General features: G+C 46.3%; 1 protein-coding gene across 2 annotated transcripts; it reads right to left on the bottom strand.

Annotated features, from left to right (window-relative positions):
- Window positions 1–221: 221 nt before the first annotated feature.
- Window positions 222–24,574, bottom strand: KMT5C (lysine methyltransferase 5C). Of its 2 annotated transcripts, XM_084805530.1 has the most exons (10): window positions 24,515–24,574; window positions 20,502–20,617; window positions 16,485–16,631; window positions 16,168–16,333; window positions 11,407–11,516; window positions 10,744–10,907; window positions 8,691–8,710; window positions 8,128–8,264; window positions 7,449–7,633; window positions 222–6,892 (listed from the first exon to the last, which is right to left on the bottom strand). In XM_084805530.1, exons 3-10 carry the CDS (start codon window positions 16,592–16,594, stop codon window positions 6,063–6,065), a joined length of 1,722 nt encoding a protein of 573 aa, XP_084661656.1. In that variant the 5' UTR covers window positions 16,595–16,631; window positions 20,502–20,617; window positions 24,515–24,574; the 3' UTR covers window positions 222–6,062. The 2 variants fall into 2 exon arrangements, with proteins under 2 accessions (XP_084661656.1, XP_084661657.1); XM_084805531.1 differs by lacking the exon at window positions 20,502–20,617.
- Window positions 24,575–25,318: the final 744 nt, after the last annotated feature.

Here is a 25,318-nt window from a genome sequence, read left to right as displayed (position 1 = left end):
CCCACCAGTCCATTTTTAAAAGAGCATTTGTTACACTTGGGCTCACTTTGTGAAAGCTTGGCTTAAGCCAAGGATAGGTCTGTCTTTTGAACTGATCCAATACTCTGCAAACAAGTCTAGTTAAGCAGCACATACAACTGGAGCCCCCTCTTGCACCTGACCCGCTCATGCACCAAATGCCACAAGCCACATCACCAAGACACAGGAATAGTTTTAAAAGTCTTTATTCCAATCAAGTATTTTAAAAAGCATTATGCTCCCCTAACACACACACCATTAAAAATACAAACACAAGTTTCTGCCTTCACCCCCCTTTCAGGATACCGGCCTGATCATGGGGGCAAAACTACCCTGAGGCCTCAAACCCCCATGGCTGGAGCAGAGAGTACCTTCCAACCCCCCTCTCCAATATAGCACCATTAAGACCCCCCTCCCCTCCCCCAATTCTCAATCAAGCTACATACAACCAGGGCTGTGTGCATTCCATCATACTGCACAAGTGCAGAATTTGAGATTGGGTACAGGTCAAGTTGAACTCTTTCATTAAAAAAAAGTTTCTGGCCCTTAAGGCTGTGATGACAGATTTGAAAGTATTTGGGCCTGATGCCTCAAAAGCCAGAAAAACAGGCTAGATGGAAAGGAATTACTCAGAATTCCCTGTGGCCAGCATTCCAATACTCTCCAAAGTATTGCCTACCCCAACAATAGAAGCAAACATATGAAAACTGGATTGATTTTCATTAATTCATGCAGGTTCCGAGTTTGGTTTGTTGATCTAGATTTGTTGAGTGCAGAGTACACACAGCTCTGGAAAGATGCACCTCATCTGTGGCATCCTCTCCCCTTTTTTGTGCAAGGAAAAAAGTCCAGATTTGCCCAATTTAATTTTTATTTAAGTTTCTTACGGTGTGATTGGACAAGTACTGGAAGAGCCCTATATTTAAATAAAGCATTATAGTATTATGATGGGCTGGGGTGATAGGCAGCCACATACCCCAACCCTAGGTCATGCATGTTATGGGCTGAGCAACTCATTGGGTGGGTTCACACGTCACTTTATGCCAAGATGGTTTATAAGCTACTCACAGTAGCTTATTTTGAAAATAAGCAACTGTTATCCCCCACATGACTGGACAAATAAACTATTGTGTGTAGCTTATTTTCCCCGCCCTCCTCCCTCTACAGTTCTCCCACTCAGCCAGGATGATATCCTAGCTTCTTTTGCACTGGAAAGCTGTAGTCTTCTTCTGTCTCTGCCTTGTCACTGCCAAGTCACTGCCAATCTCACCCCATGGATCCTTACCCACTTCCAGCACCCCCACTGCCATCACCCCACCCAAGCCATGCTGCACCGCTCCCCACCGCCTTGGGTCTCCAGCCAGATTTCCATGCTTCTCCCTTCCGCCCTGCCTGCCTGCACCTCTCCTCACACCACCGCAGCAATCTGTAGTGCAGCCATCTGTAGAACTTAATTTTTTTCTCAGCATCCAGTAACTCCGATTAGGGAGTTCATGCCATGCTGCTCTTTGGAGCATAAGAACCAAAAAGGGAGTGGTGGCTCTACACGCTTGGAAATTTGCAGCACTGGAGCACAATTTCATACACAGGTGCCTCTCATGAGGATGCACCCAATGCACAAGGAAAACCCTGCGCTGCTATGCCTCCATGAGCGAAAACACCTTTGCACCAAAAAGGGCATGGCAGCTCTAAACCCTTAGAAGTTTGCAGGAATGGGACAAAATTTCACACACAGGTTCCTATCGTGGCAAGGCATCCAAGGCAGGACTAAAACCCTGCTTGGCTATTCCTCTCAGTGGAAGATGTGGGGAGTTTGACACTTTGGACATTTGCAGAGTGCACTGCCGAGAGAGCAGAGCAGCAGCAGCAGTTTTGACTGCTCTTGCCAAGTGACTCTGTAGGTGATCTTTAACCCACTCCTTAAGCCACTGTGGAGTGCCAGACGACACGATAAGCCACAATGGTTTAAATAAACCTCACTGCAGACCATGGCTTATCAGGGTGGCTTATTTTGACTAAATAAGCTACAATGGCTGAGGAAACCTGCTCGCAGACAACATGATAAACCGCCATGGCTTATTCAGAAAAATAAACCATCGTGGCTTATCGTGACATGTGAACCCAGTCATTGCCTTATAAAAGTAGTCTCAAGATGAAGTTAGCAATGAATCTGCCACAAGAGGCAAGAAAGACTGATGCATTGCAGTTAGAAACTGCAAACACCGGGGCTGATGGTGAAATTCTGCAACCTTCCACCCCATTCCTCCCTGAGGAACTCAGCCATCCAGAGACCTTCCCCAGTGTCTAGTTTGCTGATTCCCTCCACCCCCACCCGTGTAAGGGTCAATGTATCTCAACATCTTCCTGAGCATAGCTTATGGGAGGTGGGATTTTTTTTTATCTTTTCAAATGAAGACAGACTGGCTCCAAAGCATGCTTTAAAAGTCTCTTACAGTTGATGGAAGAAGCAATGTAACAGACAATGGTGTATCTGGGAAGGGAACAGAGACTAAGGTATGGAGAGGCAGAAAGAAGAAAGCTGACCTCAAGGGATCTGACTGAGGCTGAGATGATGCCTAAACAAAAGAGGACTGACCCTGAAAAAATCCTGATCGGGGGGAAAAAGAAACCATTTACATGGGATGCAAAGACAGAAGATAATTGGGTTTACTACCCCTCCACTCAAGAGTACATGCATGTTTTTAATGTGCAAGCCATGGGGATGGGAAAAGGACACAATGAAACAGACACAGGACTAAGACAGAGGCTGGAGGGGTGTCTTGATGCTTCCCTTCCCAAGTGAGGTAGTATAAACTTGAATTATAAACCCACCTTAAAAGATGGGGAACACAGAGGCACAGAGAGGTGAAAACTGAGCCCCAGCCAATTCTTCTACAGGGAGCATTCAATGTCCTGTCTAGCAACATCCCTCTCTACCCCGACCTTTCCCCACACAAAGCCCTTGATCACCTCACTCTCTTCCTTTCTCTCCCCACCCCCCAACCACAACAGTTACTACCTAAAAGTTGTGCACTACCGCTACTGTCAACAAACATAGAACAGACACAAACTGATAAGAGTAGCAGGCAGAAAAGCAAGTATGGACACTCCTAGCAGCAGGGGTCTGGAACTGGTTAGGAACAAACAAAAATGTCTAGTACAGCTGTTTGTGCTGTGCGCAAGCATTGATGCACAGGTGAACGTGCACGCCTTGTGATGTTCTTCAGACGTTCAGTCACTTTTTCCAATGTAGTAACAACAACAACCCGAAAACAGAGAGCTAGTGAAACAGCTAGTAAGTTTAGGTCAAGATTCTATTGGCATAGAGCCACATATTGACACAGAATGGGTACCATATATACTGAATCACCAGCACCACAAGATGTTGTATGTAATCAAACAAGGATGTACAACTGGCAAGATCACTTGTGTGAAATACACAAATTGATATGAAGTAAGTCGAGAGGTTGAGAAAAAGTGAACACGCACCTGAAGAGAGAGAGAGAGAATGTATGTGTGTGCTTGGCGAGCAGAAAAAGACGTGCAGTTTCAGCTGTATATCAATTATTTAGTGAGCATACTATCAAGAGCAGCAACACATTTTTCAACTCTGTGTACACTCATGTGGGTTTTGCAAGAGTGGATTGAAGAACACGCATGAACTGAGGCAACTTTGCATATTCACATGAAGGCTTGGGGCAACTGCCCACATTGCCAGCATAAGTATGGTATTTTATATCTTGCAGATCAGTTAGGTACTCTGCTGCTGGAGGTTAGCGCTGTTCATGCTATTTGTGCACATTTCCCTGATGCCTTCACATGAATATGCACAACTGCCAGTGTCTATGAGCCTTTTGCACAACACAGATTTGGACTCCCTCTGGGGTCCATCATAGGAGAGACCAGCTGTATTAGCAAACATGGCCTACTAGGGCCTTTAAAAGGGCAATGCTCAAAACTGGAGGTCTGTAGATTTTCTGGGTTTCTTTGAAGCTTACAAGATAAGCTTAGGTTTTCCAGAACTATTGCCTCAGCATAAGAAAATCCTACTGCAATCACCATGAAAGACGGCACCCTTCTTCGAGGTTAAGCCCTCATGACCAAGTTCCCATGACTTCAGTTCAAGAAATACTCCCTGCACCATTAATACAATTTCATTCTTGGGATAGAGTGAACAGATATAGCAACTCCTAGCTGCAAGTTGTGCCCTTGTACCACACACAAACTATTGTCTAAAAACCACTTTCAAAAAACACACACAGTTTCCCAGGATTCAGCACTTGCAGAGTAGTGAAAAACAGAAGGCCTGAACTATAATACACATTTGCCTCAGAGCTAAAACGCAAGCCAGGCAAACTCTAGAAACAGGTCTAAAGGTTCTCCAAAACAGACTTCGCAACTTCAGAGATCAACAACCTTTGCGGCTGGATCCTATCCATGGTTATTTAGTAGTATGAGTTCAATGGGATTCTATCCCAAGATCACAGCCTTAAAATACTAGTGTGACTCCCATTTGCACACCTGTTTTTCAAATGTTATATGGAGAAGCCTCTCTAAGACTGAAATCCACCAAGCTGAACAGAAAAGGGGTAAAAGAGTAGAATCAGGCCCCCCTATGACCACTGGCTACGCGCTTCTCGAAGTCAGCACCACAAAGCTCTCCACAAGCACGCTGCCTGCACAATAGAGCAAGCACTCATAGAAAAAGGGTGGCTGCAATGCTCCCATCTATCCAGTAGTTGCTGGCTTCTGATTTCCAGCTAACTTGCAGTTAGATTTCTAAGTATCGCAGTGAACCCCATCTACTAGAAATCCCAAGAACTGCCAGGACTGGACCAATGGACAAATATACAGAAGATCCATTCACCACAAGTGGTTTTGAACTGAACCCAGCCAGCAAATGAGTAGAACTATTTATTCTGCTCAAGCCAGCTCCTCACAGAAGGAAGGCCCCTTATCACATAGCCCCTGAGCCACACAGTCCCCTGATCAGAGCTGGGAAAGTACAATTATTTTATTCTCTACCACTTGACTACAGTGTGAAATGTTTGCATAAAACTATCTAACTCACTGGTATTCTGAAAACACCATCAACTGTATCAAATATAAAATCCTGAATACCTTAAGTTCATTAAGAGTCTAAAAAGTTTCAGTACACACTTGTTTGAAAGCCCCAGCAGGGAGTAGACACAAGACAAAACAGATCTGGCTAATACAAAAGTGGCTTTGAAAACTAGAAAAGTAGAGGTTTTGTAACAGTAGGCACCTAAAAAGGTGGGAGGAGAGAAGAAAGAGTCTAATTCCCTAGATAAGCCTGCTTAGCAAATAGCAGCCGTCAGGCTAAATGGGTTGAACAGCTTGGGTTCCATGCGAATGTGCACTTCCGGTTGCTGGTTTTCTTACAATGGGTTAAAGAGGCTTCCCTGATTGGATGTAGGTTTCTTTTACCCACAAGTCACTTCACCCACATCAGCCTCACAGCCTCTGTAGGAGCAAACAAACAGCAAAAGCACCATGTGTGTTTGTAGAAAAGTCCATAGTTGATCAGCTACAAACCAGAGCATGGGGACACCTAAGAGTCAAAAGATGAAAGGACTTTGCGGAAGAACAAGTAGAGTTCAAAAAGACAACAGGGGGAGGCAATCCTAAGCATCCACGCAGCCTGTTATATGGCTTCAGTTTCAGGAGTATGTAGTCATGTTTGGCCAGGTAGTGGAGTGTGCTTTTAGAAAGGGATGGGTGTGGTTGTGAAGGAGAAAGTACCCTGGAAGGAGACAACTGAAAGAAAAACTGCATTAGAAAAAGAGACAGGATGGAACACAGGGTAGTGTGTTCTTAGCACAGATACAGCCTTGTGCCCTTTATGGACATCACATCAGAACAGAAGAGATGGCTTCTCACCCCATACAAGGCGACTCAGGGGGGAAAATACACCAGAGTCAGATGCTTTCAGGCCAATTCTGGTAGGTGGGGTTTTGCCCTGGCTTATCAAGGATCAAAGTTCAGTAAGAAGATGGGGTCCCTTCTTAAGGAGACTTGTCAAATCAGGACAGCTCCTCACAGGAACTTGAAGCCACCTCAAGGTTGATGGAGCCGTGGCTCACAACCAGTCGAAGCCGCTTAGGTGGCACAAAAGGGGGGAAGGAAACCATCCGCTTGGGAGGAAACTGTTCCTCTGCCTGCACCTCCTCTTCTTCCTCCTTCTTGTCCAGAGGAGGCTGCTGCCAGCGCTGCCTGCCTCCAAAGAGTGGGCCCTCAAGGCGGACATGAGCATACTGAGAAAGCTTGGGGTCTGATGCTGGGAGTAACAGCTGGGGTTTGGGCAAAAGCTGAGCTTGGCGACGGGCCATGCTCCTTGTTTTGCACAATAGCTGGCTGGAGGAGAGAGGGGCTGAAGAGGTGAGGGACCCTTGCTCCCCTGAGCCATGGGGTGCTGTGACCTCAGCATGGCTCGTCACATTTCCTGTGCGGTATTCCTCAGCCCCCTGGCTCAGCTCCCCATTGCTATGATGTGGTTCTCCCTCCCCAAACCCAGGCTCTGCTTCTCCGTGCAGCCCTGCCCAGTTCAAGGGAACTCTCTTGCCAAGGTTCACAACCAAGCTGCACTGGTCGGCCCAGCCCAGGCTCACAGGCCCGTCGTGCATTCTTGTGAAGGTGCAGTCCTGTTGGGCCCTGGAGCAGCTACCCTTCCTGCGCATAGAGTGCCAGAGATGTGAGGCAGGGAACATGGAAGCAGGACAGCGAACTAGATGCACCAGCGGCTGCTTACGGAGCTTGCATCTATGAGCTGTGCAGGCCAAGCAGTCATGTACTGGGATGTATAAAGGCTTCAGCATCCTGCGGTACCAGCGATGGGTAGATCTACGTAGAGCTCCTGGAGAAGGAAAAGCGAGGTCAGTTCCCAGAACGCTGGCCCCCTCCCTCACCTTCAATCCCAGCTTGCATCCTATTTAACAGTGCTGCTGCTGGCCACTTTGCCTTTATCATGCAGCACCCATTCCTCCTTCCCACAGCAGCATGCCTTCTGAGAGCCTCAAAAGGGTGATGCAAAACCTGCCACTGCTGCATCACTCAGCCTTTTGACACCAAGGCACACAACCCCACCCTAGCGTTCCTTCTAATGGAGGAACACCAGCACGGGGCATCCCAGTTTGTTTCTCCTGACCCTATGAAATCAAAGCTGTCAGCCAAGATAGCTCGACAGTGCCCTCTTCAACTCAGGATAAAATGCAATCCTATTTTCCCCACCACTAAGAGGGCTGTTACAGTTTGACAACACTCTCTTGGGTGATAGAGAGTGGAAGGTAAAAGATGGGTGCAAGATAGCAAGCCTCATCTCTCTTGCATGAGAAAAACACCTGATCAACACTACACCATACACCACTACAACCTGCAAGTTCAGTTTCAGCAAGTCACTCTTATATACTCACCACGTAATCGTGCCCTCCTGCGACGGGCCTTGCGTCCCACTTTCACACTGCGTTGGGCCAGTTTGCACAACTGGCTTTTCCACCGCTGCAGACGGCCATCTGTCTCTCTCAGTAGGTATTTCTCATTGACAGAGGTAGATTGCGACGGTGTCTGATTCAGGAGGCGGAAGGCTCCTTCTCCCTTCCTGAGAGTTGAGAATGAGGGGGGCAACGTAAGAACCCAGCCCTGCAATAACTGAACAGGCCTTCGCTCTGCTTATTTAAAATATTTATACACTGCCTTTCTGCCAGACAACCAGCCTCCAAGGAAGCTGACAATTAAGAGAAAATTAAGACACAGTAAACATAATAAGCTTTTAAAAAATGGCACTGACGACAGGTAGGACTTGACCACTAATCTACTATGTATAATATCCTCTCCCTTGTCCTTCAGTGTTACTGTCACTCTTCAAAAGGTTCTGTGATGGCCACAGGAGGAAACAGCACCCCCTCCAAACAGCTACCTAGCAACCAAATAGAGGAGCCACTCCATCCCTTGAGGGTGGAGCATCTCCCAACAGCAATGGTGACTGATGAAGGCACTGGGGGAGGGGAGATGGTGCAGAATGCCCTCCCCCGGTCTCTCAAAAAACCAAGAGTACCTTCCCAGCTTCCAGACCCCACCGCCCACGGCCTTCACCTTTCACAAGTGTAGCACTCGCACAATTCGTTGTTTTCCCCGAAGAAGCCGTCGCCATAGAAGCATGTGATCTCATCATCTGGCTCAATGTCCCGCAGCACCTTGACGCAGGCAGTGTTCCCATCCATTGGGACAAACTGCAGCACAGAGATAAACAAGGTAGGAAGGCATGGAGCAGCAGGAAACAGAAGAAAGCCAGGAATGCCAAGGCTGAGGAAGTTCCCTTGCAGGGGATGCAGCAGACTCCTCCTCTTCACAAATCCCAGGTGACCCAGCTCCCAGCCACAACTCCTGTATTTCACAAGACACTATTTTCTTACATGGGAATTCATGACACTTGGCTCCTATACCCTTCTAGCCTGAATTTCCCAGAAACAGCATATGTGGTGCTAAAAAGAGGCTGAGAATTTTGGTTTCTTCAGGGCCTGAGCTATAGATAGATTGTGTTTCTAGCTTCTGTGATGCTGAAGAACTGCCTGGCACTCAGCATCCTATGAAGTGTGCAGCTTGGGCACTTTTAATAAGGAGCACCACCTCCCTCAAAATAAGCTAAAATAACTTACCTTGCAATTTGGCCTGCAGTCTGAGGTGCCACAGCAAGGGACAAATTGTGTAGGGTGGGAGAGGTAGAGTAGAATGGAGAGATAAAGAGAAGCAGATTAGGGTTAATGTTAGTGCAGCCTGTCTTTACATATCAGCAACAGGTTGGAGTAGAGAAAAACTGATATTGTATTTTCAATCATGAGTGCTGTGCTGCTTTCTCTAAACAAAGTCATGGTTTTGGAGAACTTATTTCACTAAAATCCTGATTTTCTTCCACCATGAAATTCTAAAGCAGCATAAATGAGGTTCCAAGCAGACTCACATCCAGCTACTGATCCCACTGAAACCTCCTTACTTCAAGCTAGGTGTTGCATCATGTGCATTCAGACTATGACCAGGCAAGTATAGGGTCTAATGTTGCACCCCAATAATCTCCACCTTGCTTTTTTATGAAGGCAAGCTTCCAAGTCTTATGGTTGTAAGAAAAAAAAACTCCTGAAATTTCAAACTCTGGGCTGGGGGAAGTTAAGCAAGACTTCCAGCGGGTTTCGGGGCCGGTGGGAGAAGACTTCCAAGAGAGTTGTGCAGCGCAACCATTTCTTGCCTTCTGCAGTTGGGTTCAAACAGCTGAAACATTTCACATAATCATGACACTGATTACAAGATAATTTGGCCTTTTGAAGCCTTTGCTAAGGGTGCAATCCTATGCATGTTTAGACAAAGAAAAAGCTTACAACTCCCAGCATTCCCCAGCCAGCCATGCTGGCTGGGGAATGCTGGGAGTTGTAGGCCTTTTCTTTGTCTAAACATGCATAGGATTGTGCCCCAAGTTGGTCTTTCCAGCAACTAGTAACTCTGGGTTGGGGAGGGGGTGGGAAGAAGCTTCCTTCCGAGACAACCACCACACAAATGGGTTGTTAACAGGCAATTTGGGCAATTAGAAACACCAATTGTTAATGGCAGGGGTGCAGAATTATATCTTGGTGGGGGACTGAATTGCTCCCAACTGGGCCTTCTGGGGGCTGGATGACATCAGTGGGCATGGCCTTCTCTAAACATACTGTCATTGTTCCGCCCCCACCCCCCGCCACATTAAGTCATCGCCTGCCCACCCCATCCATTAAGATTTAATGCCTCTTTTATGTAGTCTAGCCTTTATGCTGGGGGTGGTCCACAGCTCTGTTTTGCATGCAGAACACATGTTTTGCATGCAGAAGGTCCCAGGTTCAGTCCTGGCATCTCCAGCCAGAAGAATCAGTTAGAAGATGGGAAAAAACCCTGCCCTCAACCCTGGGGAGCTGCTGCCAGTCAGAGCTGACAATGTGGGGCTAGATGACCAAATATATTTCAGCTGATATAAAGCACTTTCCTGTAGACTGTACCAGTTATTCTCAGTTGTTCACTGGACTCCCTGCCATGTTACGTTTCTCAATTTTCATGTGCTGAAACAAATGCCCCCCTCAACAAGATAGCTTATCAAAAATACATGAAAAGCTAGCTTTCAGTAGCCCTGGCCCTACAGCCCACCTATCTTGCTACTCAATGCCAACCTTTCTTGCTCCCTTCCTGTACTTGCCACAATATTTGAAATCCTTGGGTTAGGAATCAGGCTATGCAATAATGGAAAAGCATAAAGGAACATGTTGTTTATTGGCCTAATTTGGGATCGGTTTTACAAAATTTCTGTGCATCCATGCTATCATGGGGTGTCTAAGGGGCCCTAGAGATGGCCAAAATAGAAATTTTGACAGCTACATTTTGTTGAAGAAACAAAATATGTACACTATACAATTTAGGGGGTAAATGGACAACTTTTATTCAGTACTGGAATTTGCATTGTAAGGTTACATTATACTATACTGGAAAAGAATTAGTTTTTGTCAGTGCTTTCTTAATAAAATTGATAAGGAAAAACAATATGCAATAACGTATTCCACACTGATCAGAACTTTCTTGGTGCAGAAACTGAGACGGGGGCTGAAGGGTTCTAGCAGCACTGTGGGAAGTCAGCAGAAGATCCATGAAACAAGGATTGAGGAGCAGAGCCAGAACTTGCTGGAAGCACCCACATACCATGATTAATGAAGGCTGCAGGCCCCAGCCAGAGCTGGGCACACTGTTTCCGTGTGGAGTACATGACGCTGAAGTCGTTTTCACCTGTCCGCAGGAGGCTCTCATCTGGCTCAGTCAGCTCTGCAATGTAGCCCTCTAGGAGCTCCAGCTTGTCATTCTTTCTCCTTATGGGTGAAGGGGGAAAAATAGCCTCAGAGAACAGCAAAGCTCCTACTGTCACAATCCCCAGATAAGCACATCAAGTGAAGGCAATGCATGGGGTCAGGTTTGCTTAACCTGGCACAGAAGTTGGGAAGAGGGCCTTGTCAGTGGTGGTGCCACCCTGGCTGTGGGATGCTCTCCCCAGAGAGGTTCCCCAGTGCCTGCTTGCTGATATGTTCAGCACCAGGGGAATAAATTTTTGGTTTTTCCAGGTCTTTAAAAACTTTTAGAACTTTTAATGTATTGTTGGTGTTGCTTGATATTCTGAGATATATTTTAATTCCTGGCTGCTGGAATTTTTAATGCTGCATTTCATATTCCTGTTGTTCTGGTTTATAATTGTATTTCAACGTTTTTATTGTTTTTTGGTACTGTAAGACACCCAGAGAACTTAATTGAGTGACATATAAATAAATAACTGTTTGAAAGGGAAAAAATGGCAGGACATCTGGGGAGACCTACCATGATTTTGTAGAGACCACCCGGGCCCCATTGATTTCCAGGGAATACCGACTGCAACGCTTGATGGCAAAACCACTCTCGGGAAGGAAAATGCGAAGGTAGCGAAAGATCTGGGGGAGATAAAGAACAAAACCTCTTTCAGAAGAGGTTCCCAGACTGTCCTCCCAATTAGACAAACTCAGTCATCCTGGGCCCCGTTCCACCCGTATCTCAGAATTCTAGCCAATTCTTCCCCTTTCTAAGAAGCAAGTCATAATAAGACCATAGCAACGAGGCACCCTGGCCGGGTTTGCAAGACACAACAAGCCACGCTGCCAAGGGGAATTATGCAAATCCCCCCAGCACGTGACTGGCAGGCATGCGCAGCGAAGTTAACAAACCACAGTGGATTGCTAATTGCCTGTTCATCGTGCAAACCCAATCAGTGGCTGCATTCGGACGATCGCAGGGTGGAAGAAGCCATCGCGGCTTCTTTCTCCACCCCACACATGCCACCGCAATTTGTGTAATTACCAGAGACGCAGTGCAGGTTGTGTTATCCAAACTGGGAGCAGTGCACGACGCGGGTGGCTTCTTGCCAACACTGCAACCTCTACTACAAGCCATGGGTTGTTGTGTGGGTAAGAAACCACCCCTGCCATATAGGGTTCAGATAACACAGCAACCTGTGCTGCATCATGGGTAATTATGCAAATTGTAGTCATGCATGCAGCACATGCAGAAGAAGAAGCCACAATGGCTTCTTTCGCACCTGCGATCATCCGAACTGGTTAATATCTTAGTCCTGCTTTCCACCTGCAGGAACTCAGCTTCCTTTAAAATAAAACTCATGAATCCTGATCCTGTCTGCTGTGCCTAGCTTGTCCCTACAGGAATAGGTCCTTTAGATTTCCAACTGCATCCAGGGTTGACTTAATTTACCCTGGATAATTGTCATCCAGGACTGGTCTCCACAAATAAAGAAGCGGGGGGGGGGGTAGGGAGGGAGGGGAAGACTCTATAAACAACAACAAGCCATGCAGCTTGATCCCATGTATATTTACTTGGAAGCAAGCATTTTTGAAGTAGTCTAACAAAAGCTTAGCACCAGTTGGAAGAAAGCAATCCCAAACTCACACTTGAGTCCACTAGACCTGGTTCCTGCTGCTCTCAACCCACAGCAAGCACTCAGGAGAACTTAGGAGACCTTATATTCCAGGGACTCCTCCACTCATTACCAGAAGTCGATTCATAATGCCCTGGCCATTTTAAAACACTGGCGAAGAATTGTATGCAATAGACAGGAGCACACCAAGGCAATTAGAGTCAGTGTCGGCAAAGAAGGATTAGAGTAGGGCAAGAGAGAAAAGGAGGACACAGAAATAGTGATTTATTCAGTTGTTTCTCATCTCAGGATGTACAATTAACAACTAACATAGAGATTATTGGTTAATAAGCTGTTTGCTGTTCAGGTCTTCAAAAAAATGATTTACAAGTTATTTGACAGCAACTGTCTCTGCCTCTTCTATGTGTCCATAGTAGATTATCATAACCTGTTGCAGCCTTAACAGGAAGTCCAAAACACAGATGGGTATGTGAGCAGAATGAATCAAGCAGAAGAGAATGAGAGGGCAAGTTCTTTTGGCGTAACATATTATTTTAGGGCTCCTTGAATGCCTAAATTTTCAGGCAGCCAATCAGAAATGAGTATATCATGACTGGAAGAAAATCTGCAAGCATTGTTTCACTTATATGAATTAAGAGAATCAACAAAAGGTCACATGAAATAACGAGATTTGCAAGAAGTTTTAGTTCAATATAGCAGTTATGTTTGTGCAGAAGGAAAAATAATGTGTGTTTGCCAGAGGTTCAACCAGAGGACTGATGCAGGGATAGGAACTATCTGGCTAATGCATGTTTGCCAGAGGACTGATGCAGGGATAGGAACTTAGAGCAAAGGTGAACAAGAAACTACCCTCCTGATTGGTTAGAGAGGGGAAAGAACAGGTTATTTTTCAGATATAAAGCCTGTGGCAGAAGGGCAGAAATTCAGAGAGAAGGATCTGAAAGATCAGAGAAAATCACAAAGAGAAGCCTAGAGTCCTAGAGGAAGAAAAGACCTGCTGCAACTGGAGAACTGTTTAAGAGAATGCTGGAACCATAAGTAAAATATTGCTCGGAATGGACCTGGAGAAAATAGGGACACAGTGTAGTTAGGTTAGCTGGATGCATTTATCCCTGGTTATTTTATTACCCTATTGCACATACAGTTTTGTTTTTACTGTATCTATTTAGAGACAAAACCTTTTCCTGTTAACTTTTCACTAAACTTTTAAACGTGTTGTTTGAAATTTTGAGGTCTCTTTTTGTTGGGTTATTCACCCTATGTCTAATCCCCATACCACCCCAGTGGACACTTGTGACCCAAGAAGTGTTAAGGTTGGTTTGATGGAGGCAGCCAGAGGAAAAAAGATTTCTACCTAGTGGCAATGGGAAAGGCCACTGAAAGAGAAGGGCAAAAAATGTAATGGGGCACAGTATTTTGCCTGGGTTCACTTACACAGAAAGAGATGGAATAGACAGAGATGGCAACTCAGCAAGTTAGGTTGCAAGAGATACGTGAAAAATAGAGCCTGACCAGAACAAAAAAGCAGAGGCCAAAATTAAACCTGAGAAAAGACAGAATGAAAGCAATTAAACTAGAGAAGGACAGACATCTCAAGATTTGAAGACGATGGCAGTATTCAGACATAAAGATAAGCCACAATTGCTGAAAATTCTGGCTTGGCGTTTGAGCAGCATAACCATGCATGCTACCCAGAGTCTGAAGCCACAGTTCAAAGTTGGTTTCCCATTCCTGGTTTGTTAGGGGAGTGACAAGCCAGAGCTCAGACACAATGGGAAACTTTTGCTCTGGTTAGTTTAACCATTCCTGTTGGCAGGAGGAGCCAGCAATTCTGGCTTATTGTTACATCCAAACACAGACAGTGTATATCAGTCTTGGATATACGAAGTGAAGTATTCATAAGCCTCTCACCTCGAACATAAAGAGATACAAGAATTGCAGGGGAACATTCATTACCTCTTGAGAAGACCTAGAACACTAAGTAGCAAAGCTGCTCAGGAAAGCCCAGAAACAAATCAACAGGGACTAGAGAATTGCATTTAGATATTCAGAAAGAGCAAATGCTTAATTCAAAAGTAATATATATTGTTATATTTTATTTTTAAGTTGATCTGTGGGAACACATCATTATAAGACTGTGATAGGTGAAATACCCTAGGCCTTTTAGAATGTTGGTAAGGAGCTGCATGTGATGTACAGTGGATTGCAAGGCAGACTGCATGTCCCTTGTACATTTTTGCCCTGTTCCCAGACAAAGTGTATATGTGGGAGGTGGGACTCTTTTTACAAATAAGAGCATCCAGAGGAGGGGGCAAAACTCGCCTTGCTATTTCAGCAAGCTATGCTTTGCTCTGTAACTTTAAGCAATTTTCTCCCTGCCCAGCTCACTTCCAGGTTGGGCTGGGAAAAAAGTGCCTAGAAACAGTAGAGCACAACAAAGCAATTGACAGATTTCAGTCCCCCTGTCCTGCACACTCCTTTGTATAAAGATATGCTTTTAACCTAAGGGAAGGTTGCCCAATCCAGCCCATGGAGGGTTGGGCACTCTCCACGGGCCCCTTCCTCCCCAAGCCCCACCCCTTGGCCTGGAAGAGGAACCCCTTATCTCCAGTCATTCCTGCAGCTTCCATTCAAGTCCCTTCCCACACCACTCACACCCTGATCAGGACATGAGCAAGGCAAAAAAATTATTCGGCCAGTGCTTGCAAGAGGCATCCAAGTAGTTTTCCATGCCTCTCTTTGCACAGGAAAAAAAACAGTGGGGTTGGGCAACACCAATATATCGTGAGGGGGAGGGGCTTCAGAACAGGGCCCTGGCCCCTTGGAATCATCTAGCCTGCTGGGTGTGTTCCAGGGGAAATCCAGCCCCTGGACAAAAAGAGGCCCCTCCCTCCCCCCATTTTAACCATTCTCCTGGTTAAAACTAAGCAGGCTGCTGATGGACACATGGGGTACTTCCTTGGTCCTCCAGCAGCTGACTCCATTTCCATACTGAGCACCCAGAAACAAAGCTCCCTCTTACGTGTCCACCATACAAACCAAAAGAGCTTGTTTCCTGTGCCACCAGCCCAGTGCGTTTTTATTTTACGGGTGCAGCAGGTGGGTTGAGAGTAAAGGGCCATTGCGACCCATGCCTCATTGCCACCCTGCTTAAGTTTCTATGGTGGAAATGCAGGAAGGAGCTTTGCCTCCAGTGCACCTAGTTTAGAAATATGTTAGGCTTGCAGTGGAGGGACAAGAAAACCCACATCTTTGCCACCAGCCATCTGAGCTTCTATGTCCCTCAACCCCTCCAAAGAATAAAAAGCTGGCAAATATGCAGGCAAGTAACTTTGAGGGGCTATGTAATTTACAAGGCTTGCATAAGGAGTAGACCCACACAAATGAACTTTATATATGAACAGGGCAAACACATGTTTAACATACACGCAATTGCCCCACATGTCTAGTTTGGTCCAAAGAAAAGCAAAGCATAGAAACACAGATTTCTCAGTTGTTTATATTCCCAGGATTTACTGTATATTATTAGTAACACGTTATACAGATTGTTGGTTAACTTCATATATCTGAGGTAAAAATTACTACCTAAACCTCTGTTTGTTTTGACATCTCCCCCACCCACCCACCGCTCAAACAGCCAAGAGACAGAGTTGTACGTGAGTCTTGAAGGCAGCCTCCTGCGGATGGCTCCGGTTCGCGAAGTAGTGGCAGGCCCATCCACCCTGCATCAAGGCCTGGTATGCTGCTTCTAGGTCCTTGCGCTTCCGGAAAGCTTCCACTGCCTCCCGCAAATGGTGCTTCCTTCTGATAGGTGGGAGGGGGCTGCAGGAATGGAGAGGAGAAGGATCTCCTTTGAGACACAATGTTCTCTTTACCTGCCCCCCAGTTATGATGCCCTAATATCCCAGGCCCCATAACTCCTGCCTCGTGTTGCAACCTAAATTTTCTGAGTCTTCAGGATCCCACCCCTCACCTTACGTTCATCTTATGGGTCTTAAAGCCGAGGTAGGAGTCAAGAACTAGTGTTGTAGCCAGGTCGTCATTCTCACATAGCTCCTTTGCAGTCACCCGAGTGGAACCCATTTTCCTTCCAGAACCATGCTGTACTCAGCTTTGCTACCTGCAGGAGAGAAGCAGAACAGTTCAAGACACATTTAAAAGGAAATTGGACACCGAGTCTAAGTTCTACCCTTAGTTACCAAAATTCAGATTAGAGATTATGAATTATGTAAAAATACCTTGTCCATGGACACACAAACCACAACTGCCTTCTCTGAATTTGGACATCCTCGTTTTCCTACATGCATACACACCTGGGTTTTCAAAATATACACTTTATCGGAATTGCTCCAACACACTAAAAACTAAGCCAATAGTATAACATTCTCAATCACATTTACATACGAGTTTTCCACTATATACCGCCATAACTGAAGTACAAGCACAGCAACAAATCACTAAATTAGTTACATTATGATGGATTAATCCATATCTAACAAATAAACTGCATTAATCATTTTAAAAAGGCACTCTTTTATAATGGATTCCTAGTTGCCTATCTAGTTTTCTAATAACATGTGCTAGACCTCTAGACCTCATGAAGCCACTTAGTTGGAGCTCATGCACATACTTGATCTAATCCACCGTACTATGAATTCTTAAGAGGTATGAAGACCAAGGAGCCCCCCCTCCCCAGCTCTTTCCAATTTTTCCCCATGGCTTGAAAATTTCCAGAGCATTTACATCTCTAGTCTGGATCCAATTCAGTAGAACCTACCCCATCTCTCCACTGTCCCCTCACCCTCAAAATTCACTTTCAACACTCCCACTCAGGTATTTTGTCTCATTCCCCACAGGATTTATTTCTCCACAGTTCCTCTTATAAACAACACTGAATTAATATTGAACACTACAAAATCTTAAATTGTTGTTTATTCGGTCAGTCGCTTCCGACTCTTCGTGACTTCATGGACCAGCCCACGCCAAAGCTTCCTGTCTGCCGTCACCACCCCCAGCTCCCCCAAAGTCAAGTCCGTCATCTCCAGAATATCATCCATCCACCTTGCCCTTAGTCGGCCCCTCTTCCTTCGGCCTTCCACTTTCCCTAGCATCAGCATCTTCTCCAGGGTATCCTGTCTTCTCATTATGTGGCCAAAGTACTTCAGTTTTGCCTTTAATATCATTCCCTCAAGTGAGCAGTCTGGCTTTATTTCCTGGAGTATGGACTGGTTTGATCTTCTGGCAGTCCAAGGCACTCTCAGAATTTTCCTCCAGCACCACAGTTCAAAACATCTATCTTCCTTCGCTCAACCTTCCTTATGGTCCAGCTCTCGCAGCCATAGGTTACTACGGGGAATACCGTTGCTTTAACTATGCAGACATTTGTTGTCAGTGTGATGTCTCTGCTCTTAACTATTTTATCAAGATTTGTCATTGCTGTCCTCCCAATCTTAAATAGAACTATACAAATCATACCACAATAAAGAGTACCATCAAAGAATCTGAAATCACGAAGACTCACATCCTCAGGAAGTAAACAAAAAGGGTCAAAAGGAAGGTATTACAGAGTATCAATTGTGTAAAATTGTCCCAGGAGAGGGGTTCCACAGAGCAGGGGCCACCACATGCTCCTAGCCAATATCGGACCCACTTCACAAGGAGAGGGAATCCCCAGCTGATCTCAGTGGGCATGACAAACGGCATTCTTCACCAGGGGTCCACAAATATTAGCTTGGCTTACTAGCCAGTCTTGTGTTGTGCTTGCTACCAACATCCCCCACCCCACCTTGAGCCCTCTGTCATATGCAGAGGGCTTAAAGGGGGGAGGGAAAACATTTCCCTCATTTGCACTGTGGAATGGAGGCCAAGGATAAAGAATCTCTCTCTGATGGACTGAATGCAGCCCACCAAGCTGGCCCATATGACCCACAGAGACCTCACGAGAGGCCCTTCCTTGAAGCTTTGACTCCTGAAAGAAGGCAGAGGGGACTGGAGAGCAACTAAACCATAGCCTCAAGAAGTGCTACTCAAGGAAGCTCAGTAGGCTTCATTTGGCCCTCCCCTTCACTGATTTGGAGGGAGAAGGGGAAGCAAAGCCAACTTGGGACTCAATTAGTGTCAGCCAAGTCCCTTTGCCTGCCACCCCACATAGGACGACAAGCTGCAGTCAAAGCAGCTTGGCACTTGGCCAGTGCTTGGAGGCAGGCAATACTGACAGTGCTCCTGTTTCTTACTTTCTCCAGAATGTAACACATGGAATAGCTCACTGGAAGGGATGTGAACTGCTGTGTCTCTCTCTTATCTTGCATGTGCCCAAGATAGATTCCAGCAGGGTCATTTACGAATTAGACCAAAAGAGACAGGACTGGGAAATGAATGCAAGTTCATAGTTTCCCCAGACAATAGCCTGGCACAGACCAGGTTGCTAAGAATCCCTAGGTTCCAATACCAAGTGCTTACATTTCCAGGCATAAAGGATTTTACAGCCATGAAAACAGACAGTGATGCCTCATGCTTTTCCTGACACAATTGCTTATGTATATTTATATATGTTAAATGTGTGAGCTTCTAATTTGCCATGTTGCTTCCTGGTTGCACATCAGGGCCTCTGGGACATTGCCCAGAAAGGGACTTGAGGTCATCGCATTGATGGCCCACTACATGTTGCTCCAGACAACGTTCATGACCTACATTGAGAAATAGACTATAATCACCTCATTGCTTTGCTCAAGGATACATCTCTCTTCCATTGAAGAAGCAATTCTTAGGCAAATCAATTTGAGCAAAACTTAGCCAGACCGCCAATAAGTCTTAACACAAGAAATTGGGACTCTTCAGTCCTAACTCTAGGTCTGCCAGCTGATTCACTCCCCCTATTTTTAAGTGATCATACAAGAGCTGCTCCATCCCAAGAACAGTTGCTGTGTTCCATACCACATCCCCTGAGTAAAGCTCTGCTTCCAAGTTGTGTCATTAAAGAGGGGCCGATTTTCCCTGCACTGCTTAAGGCAACATCTGAGCAGACATTACATGAGAAGCACTGCCCACTGTGATATCCCCAGAATCCTTATGTTGCTCCTTATTTTGGCACCATAAGCAATTACTACACAAACAAAACGTAATGGAAGTCTGCTTGTCCCAGCCTTACCACAGAACTCAGCCCACCCTAAAATAACCTAACAAATCACTAGCTACCATTACCTGAGTTAACAGAGCCCCAATCACTCTTAGTATTATGGAGGAGAGATCTGACTGAACTACAACATTATTACTCTGCCAGCTCCCAATCTCTGCCTACACAATTCCCTAAAACAGGGATGGGGAACCTCCAGCCAGCAAGCTTCTTTATGCTATTATCTCTGGTTGGAGATCTGAAGGTATTTAAAGGTAATTAACCTTTAAATACCCTGTAAAGTGTAGAGCTACTGCACAGAACTGAGGTGTACACTTTGCAGGCAGGAGACCTGCTTACTTGTGATTAGACATGCTGAGGCCTGGTATTCAGGATGCTATCTGAAAGTGCTGCCGAGTGATTTAGTCCAGCCTACTTCTGAGAAGACATACAGAAGTCTTATCCTACTTAAGCCTGAGTAGGCTTAAAATGATAATAATCACAGCTAGCCCTGCCAACTCTGCCTATGGCCCCACCCACAGATGGAATGCGGCCCATGAGAGGTTTCCCATTTTCCAATTTGGTCCTTGGGCTGAAAAAGGTTCCTCACCCTTTCCCAAAGAGATTAAACACAAGCCCGTGCAGCAGCTTGACTGAGAAGACAGACAATAATGTGAACTGAGAGACAATGAGATTCATAATCTACCCAAAACTGAATACACCAGATTAATAAAGAATTATTTATATTAAATAAACAGAACACAAAACCATAGCTAATTAAACAAAGAAAAAAAGTTGGTTCTAACTCGTAAGATAAAGCAGCACAGCAACTGAAGATAACCTAACCAAAAGCCTGGGTTTCATATTTATGGGACTTGCCTGAAAAATTGATGCACTGGCATGGCTGGCTTCAGGATACTGGGTAGAGGTCTATAAACGTCAACCAATATGAACTTTTGCCCATCAGGAAGTAAGCCAGGAAGGTAGGTTGGGGCCTGGGTGTAACAAAAGACCAGATATAGGCTCAAAAATTATCTTAAAATCACTACAATGTAATTCTTTACATCTTGACTCACAGTTCTGGCTTACTCAACCACTGCTAACACATAACACACTCATGACACATATGCACACTCATGAAATTGACTAGAACAAAAGAATGCAGGTTGCCAAGATCTGCTAGACAGGTTTCAGACAGTCATGTAGGAAGCAGCATACATGCACAGCCACCTACCAGAATAAGGACAGACTGTTCCTTTCCTTTTGAGAATATCTATATTCAGAAGGGAGACTGGTACAAACCTAATCTTCCTTTCCTGAAAATTAATGCTCCTCCAACCCAACTGCTATAATGTTCAAAGCTTTTGTCTACAACTTCCAGTGGAATACCCATGTAAGTCTGTTGCAGAAAAACAACATCTTGTGGCACCTTAAAGCCTAACAAATGTATTATGGCATAAGCCTTTGTGGACACTTTTGATGAAGTGGAAGGTGTCCACAAAAGTTTATGCCATTAAAAAAATTATTAAGTATTTAAGGCACCACAGCTCTTTGTTGCCTTTGTCTACAAAACTCTTTGGGGGTGGGGAATGTCCTTTACACACTGGCTAGTATGCAACAGAAGTCTATTTACATGTAAATTCCTGCTCACCACACCTGGGCTAGAATTCCTTGGCTTTTGTCTTACAGAAAGTCACAGTAGGCTAGCACAAATTCTCAGTTTGTTTCCCCGCTTCCTTCCTGTTCCATTTCCCAGCACTGCCACAGAAAGTTAGGTTTCCTAAGACATTGTTACAAGCAGCTTGCCAACTCAGGATGGCAGTATCATTTCAATTACATTCTTATGCAAGCATACAATTCTTCATATGCTTTTATTTGAGTGGTTAAAGGAACAGATATCAGTGCTTGCTTGCTCCCATCTAATGGATTATTTTGTTGGTCAATTATTTGCAGTTGTGTTCAGACAAATACACTCTTAAGATGTTTGTCCTATAAGTTCCAATGAATTGTTTTGTTTATGAAATAAACAATGTATACTACATATAATAGTGCTGAAGCAAGCCAAGTGTGGTCAAACGCCAAACTGAGAAAACCTGAATTCAAATCCCAGTTTTCCCTTTAAATTCACTAGATGAAATTGGGCAAGCCGATCTCAAGCCTAACATATTATATAGGGTGCTGTAAGAGAAAAAAATATGATTCCAAATGCACCCCCCTGAACTCATTAGAGTAAGGGCGGGATGGAGATATAATAAGGATCTTGTACATGCCAAAGGGTTCTATAAGTAATAAACAACTATTAATAATTATGGGCACAATCCTATGGCGATGCCTGTAAGCCTTCGAACTCGGAGGATTATGGGCACGCTATGCAGAGTGGGAGCAGCAGCAGAGGCAGTCTTTGCCATCACCATCCTCCCACTCTGCATTTTGACTGGACAGGCTTTTTCACCCATCTAGCTGGGGCATGTCAGAGCAGGAGGGAAGTAGGCTGGGAAGGCCTGAAGATACATCATATCCTGGCTTCCCCAGTCCCCACCCCACCCCACCCCACCCACTGGTATGCCCCCTTTGCAACCTCAGAGAGGCAGCTGGCATGGTTCTTCCTGAACCAGCTGTGAGGGGGTGGGGGCAGGGAACGCGGATTCTTTGATCCATGGTCAGAGCACCGGCTCCAACCTCAGACCCAGGAATCCGATTATCCTATGGCTCCCTAAACTCTGTCTCAGGGCCACAGGATTGCTCCCTAAAAGTCTACATATGCAAGTTAGTAGGTGCCTTGTACAGGGTTCTCTGCCATCCTTCAAACAGCCCCCCCCCCCGACTTGCCCATAATAAAGCACCATTGCCACCAATACACCAAGGACCTCCTCGCTTTTCTTCTCCCACATTTCTCCTTGCTTTCATTCGCAGTCTTTCAGGGCCAAGACTGAAGACCAAAACAGATGGAAAAGCAGCCACTTCCTCATGTAAGTGTTTGACACATAATCACACAAATGGACGTACCACACAAGTCAATTAATCTGTAGAGTTAGCACAACAGCGCATCACCATTCAGGCCATTAACCCTAACTTGCCAGTAGGCCACCATGAATGGTTATTTCACACACAGTGGCATGTTGTGAGTAATACTTACATTGGCAAGCACTTGCCACCATCATGTATCCTGGTCCTGACTAGAACAAGACTAATGAGTTGTGGATAGCTGCCTTATACCAGGATAGACTTTGACCTGGTTCGCACAACACATGCGGCTGATTTAATCCACAGGCGCCACTTTGTATATCCAGTCCCCACTCGAGGGTTGTCATGTTGCGTGTACCCAACGAGTGTGGGTTAAACCTCATATAACCCATGGTCTGTTCTAAGGTTATGTGAGAGTTGTTTAACCTTTGCATAACCCACACTCGCTTCAAGACATGACAACCCCCAGGGAGGTCTGGATATGCAAAATGGCAGTCACACATGCCACAGCCTCGTTGTTGTTGTTGTTCAGTCGTGTCCGACTCTTCGTGACCCCATGGACCATAGCACGCCAGCCTCACCATGGGTTAAATTATCCACCACGGGCTATCCCGTCAACACCCCTCAGGGTCTCAGGCAGGTCTTTCTCATCAATATGGTAGATAAGAGCCTTTAAACTGGAGTTGCCATGCAAATCAGTTACTTTACCACAGGGATATAGGAGGAAAAAAAGTGCAAGTGTGGGCAGGTGGGGCTCATTACTGGTATTGGAGACTGTGTGGGGAATGAGTGAAATTTATTTAGGGCACAATCCTATGGGGATAGGCAGCCGCCTCCGAACTCGGAGGCGACCACCTATCAAATGCAGGGCAGGAGAAGCACGGAGGAGATCGTCCCCTCTGCACTTCTCCTGCCCTGCATTTGCAGCTAGACAGCCAATTTCGGGAAGGCGGAGCAGGGGAGGAGGCTGCCAGAAAACACATAGGATGTGTCTTACCAGCATTTCTGCCTCCCCCACCCTGGAACACCCGGGAACACCCAGTTTTGGCCGCTCTGCGCTCCTCTTGCAAGTATGGGGCCATTCCATGCTGCCGGCGAGGCAGCGCGGAAGGGGGGGAAAGGTCAGTTCTCCGGGAACTGACCTCAGAGTGCGGGTTCCGAGGTTGGTTCCCAGAAACCCACATATCCTATGGCCATCTAGCCACTGACTAGCGGCCATAGGATTGCTGCCTTAAACTATTTCTATACCACTTCTCACAACGTGGTTGTAAGAGAGAGGGGGCGGGGGAGAAAGAAAGAAAGAAAGAAAGAAAGAAAGAAAGAGGAAATGTCCAAGTTGTCCACACAAGGCTGAGAATAAAAGGAGGGCAATGTGAAAGGGAAAAGAGAGGCGCGTCCTTCAAGGGGGGGGGGCATATTTAGAATGAAAGAGGGGGAAGCGTGGAGCAGGAAAGGGGTGTCTCCCCGGGGTTTCAAGGGACAAAGAATTATGATGACAGAGGAGGAGAATGGGAAGGAAAGGGGGAGTCTGTGGTGTTTGAGAGAGAGAGAGAGACGGGATTTAGGAGGAAGGGAACTGTGGGGAGGGACAGGGGTCTCTTTGGTGTTTGAGGGAGAAGCTGTGCCCGGGTGCGAGGGGTGGGGACTGACTGGAGCGAGGCTAAAGCCCCCCCTTTCCCGCCAGTCTCTCCCTCACATAGCTCCTTCCCCTTCACATCAGTCGACGAGACTCCTCCATCCCCCCTCACAGACGCTACCCTTTCCCTCCTCTCACCTCACAGGACCCCGCGTGCGCGCAGCCTCCCCAACCCCAACTCAAGCCGCGCGCGCGCCTCCTCCTGCTCTCTCCCGCCCACGCGCCGGCCCTCCCCAACGGACTTTTCCTCCCAACCGCCACTTCCCCTCAACGTTCTCTTTCTTTCACATACCTGCCTGCTCGAGCTCTCTGTTTCTTACTCGGCGCTCTTGCTGCACCCGCCTCGCACCACGCGCCCGCCCTGCTCCCCGCGCTATTTGCCCCTTTGAAAGCCTGTCACTTCCCGGCCCCGTTCTCGCGACGCGCCGTTGGCCAAGCGCACCTATCAGTCACAGGCAGTCCCGCCCTCTCCCAGTTGTGCCTCCATTGTGCCCCTGAAGCTGAGACGGGCCCCCTCCCACCCGTATGCTCAGGATTGATTGGTTGGGGGGGCGGGATGCCGCTCAAAATTTGTCTCGGGCTACTATTGGATGGGTTAGCCGCTACTTGCTAATGATCCTTCCCTCCCTCACGTTAGACGGGGACAGACCTCAGCTTATTCGATAAAGCTAGTGCCTGTTAACAGTACTCCCGCCTCCAAGAGTCGAATGAGGACGCGGCCCAGCTTCTCCGCTCCCGATTGGAAGAATTTGTTGTCTGTCAAATTCCGCGCGCTCCTCCTGCAGTCGCGCCCTTTTTGGAGAATCTCTGTCGGTTCCAACTCTATACCCGCTTGGCTCCCAGAAACATTTTGTCTCTCCCATTGGATAATTGGATGTCAAATAACTATTACGCCCATTCCGTGAAGCCCCACCCTGCTCGTCCTCACTGGCCAAATAAAATGCTTATCAAGCCTCCAAGCCTCCACTTCCTCAGTTCCTATTGGATATTTGCCACTCCTGCTACCCATTGGCAAAAGAATGTGTCCATCGAGGTTATAATCGCCTTTGTAGCCGTTGGGGCGGGGTAAGCATCGACAGATTCTCATTTCTTACTG

The sequence above is a fragment of the Heloderma suspectum genome, chromosome 6, assembly GCF_057233095.1.
Source record: "Heloderma suspectum isolate Gila_16-S chromosome 6, 16-S_ref, whole genome shotgun sequence".
Taxonomy (NCBI): domain Eukaryota; kingdom Metazoa; phylum Chordata; class Lepidosauria; order Squamata; family Helodermatidae; genus Heloderma; species Heloderma suspectum.
Note: the sequence above shows the minus strand (reverse complement) of the source record. Positions and strands in the feature narration are given on the sequence as shown.

Excerpts from the sequence above, each read along its gene's own strand:
- KMT5C (XM_084805530.1), bottom strand. The coding sequence starts at position 16,594 with ATGGGTTCCACTCGGGTGACTGCAAAGGAGCTATGTGAGAATGACGAC. Across the intron at positions 16,334-16,484 it reads ACCCATAAGATGAACGTAAG|CCCCCTCCCACCTATCAGAA; the intron begins GTGAGGGGTGGG and ends CCATTCCTGCAG. Across the intron at positions 8,711-10,743 it reads TGCAGCCTTCATTAATCATG|ACTGCAGGCCAAATTGCAAG; the intron begins GTATGTGGGTGC and ends GTGGCACCTCAG.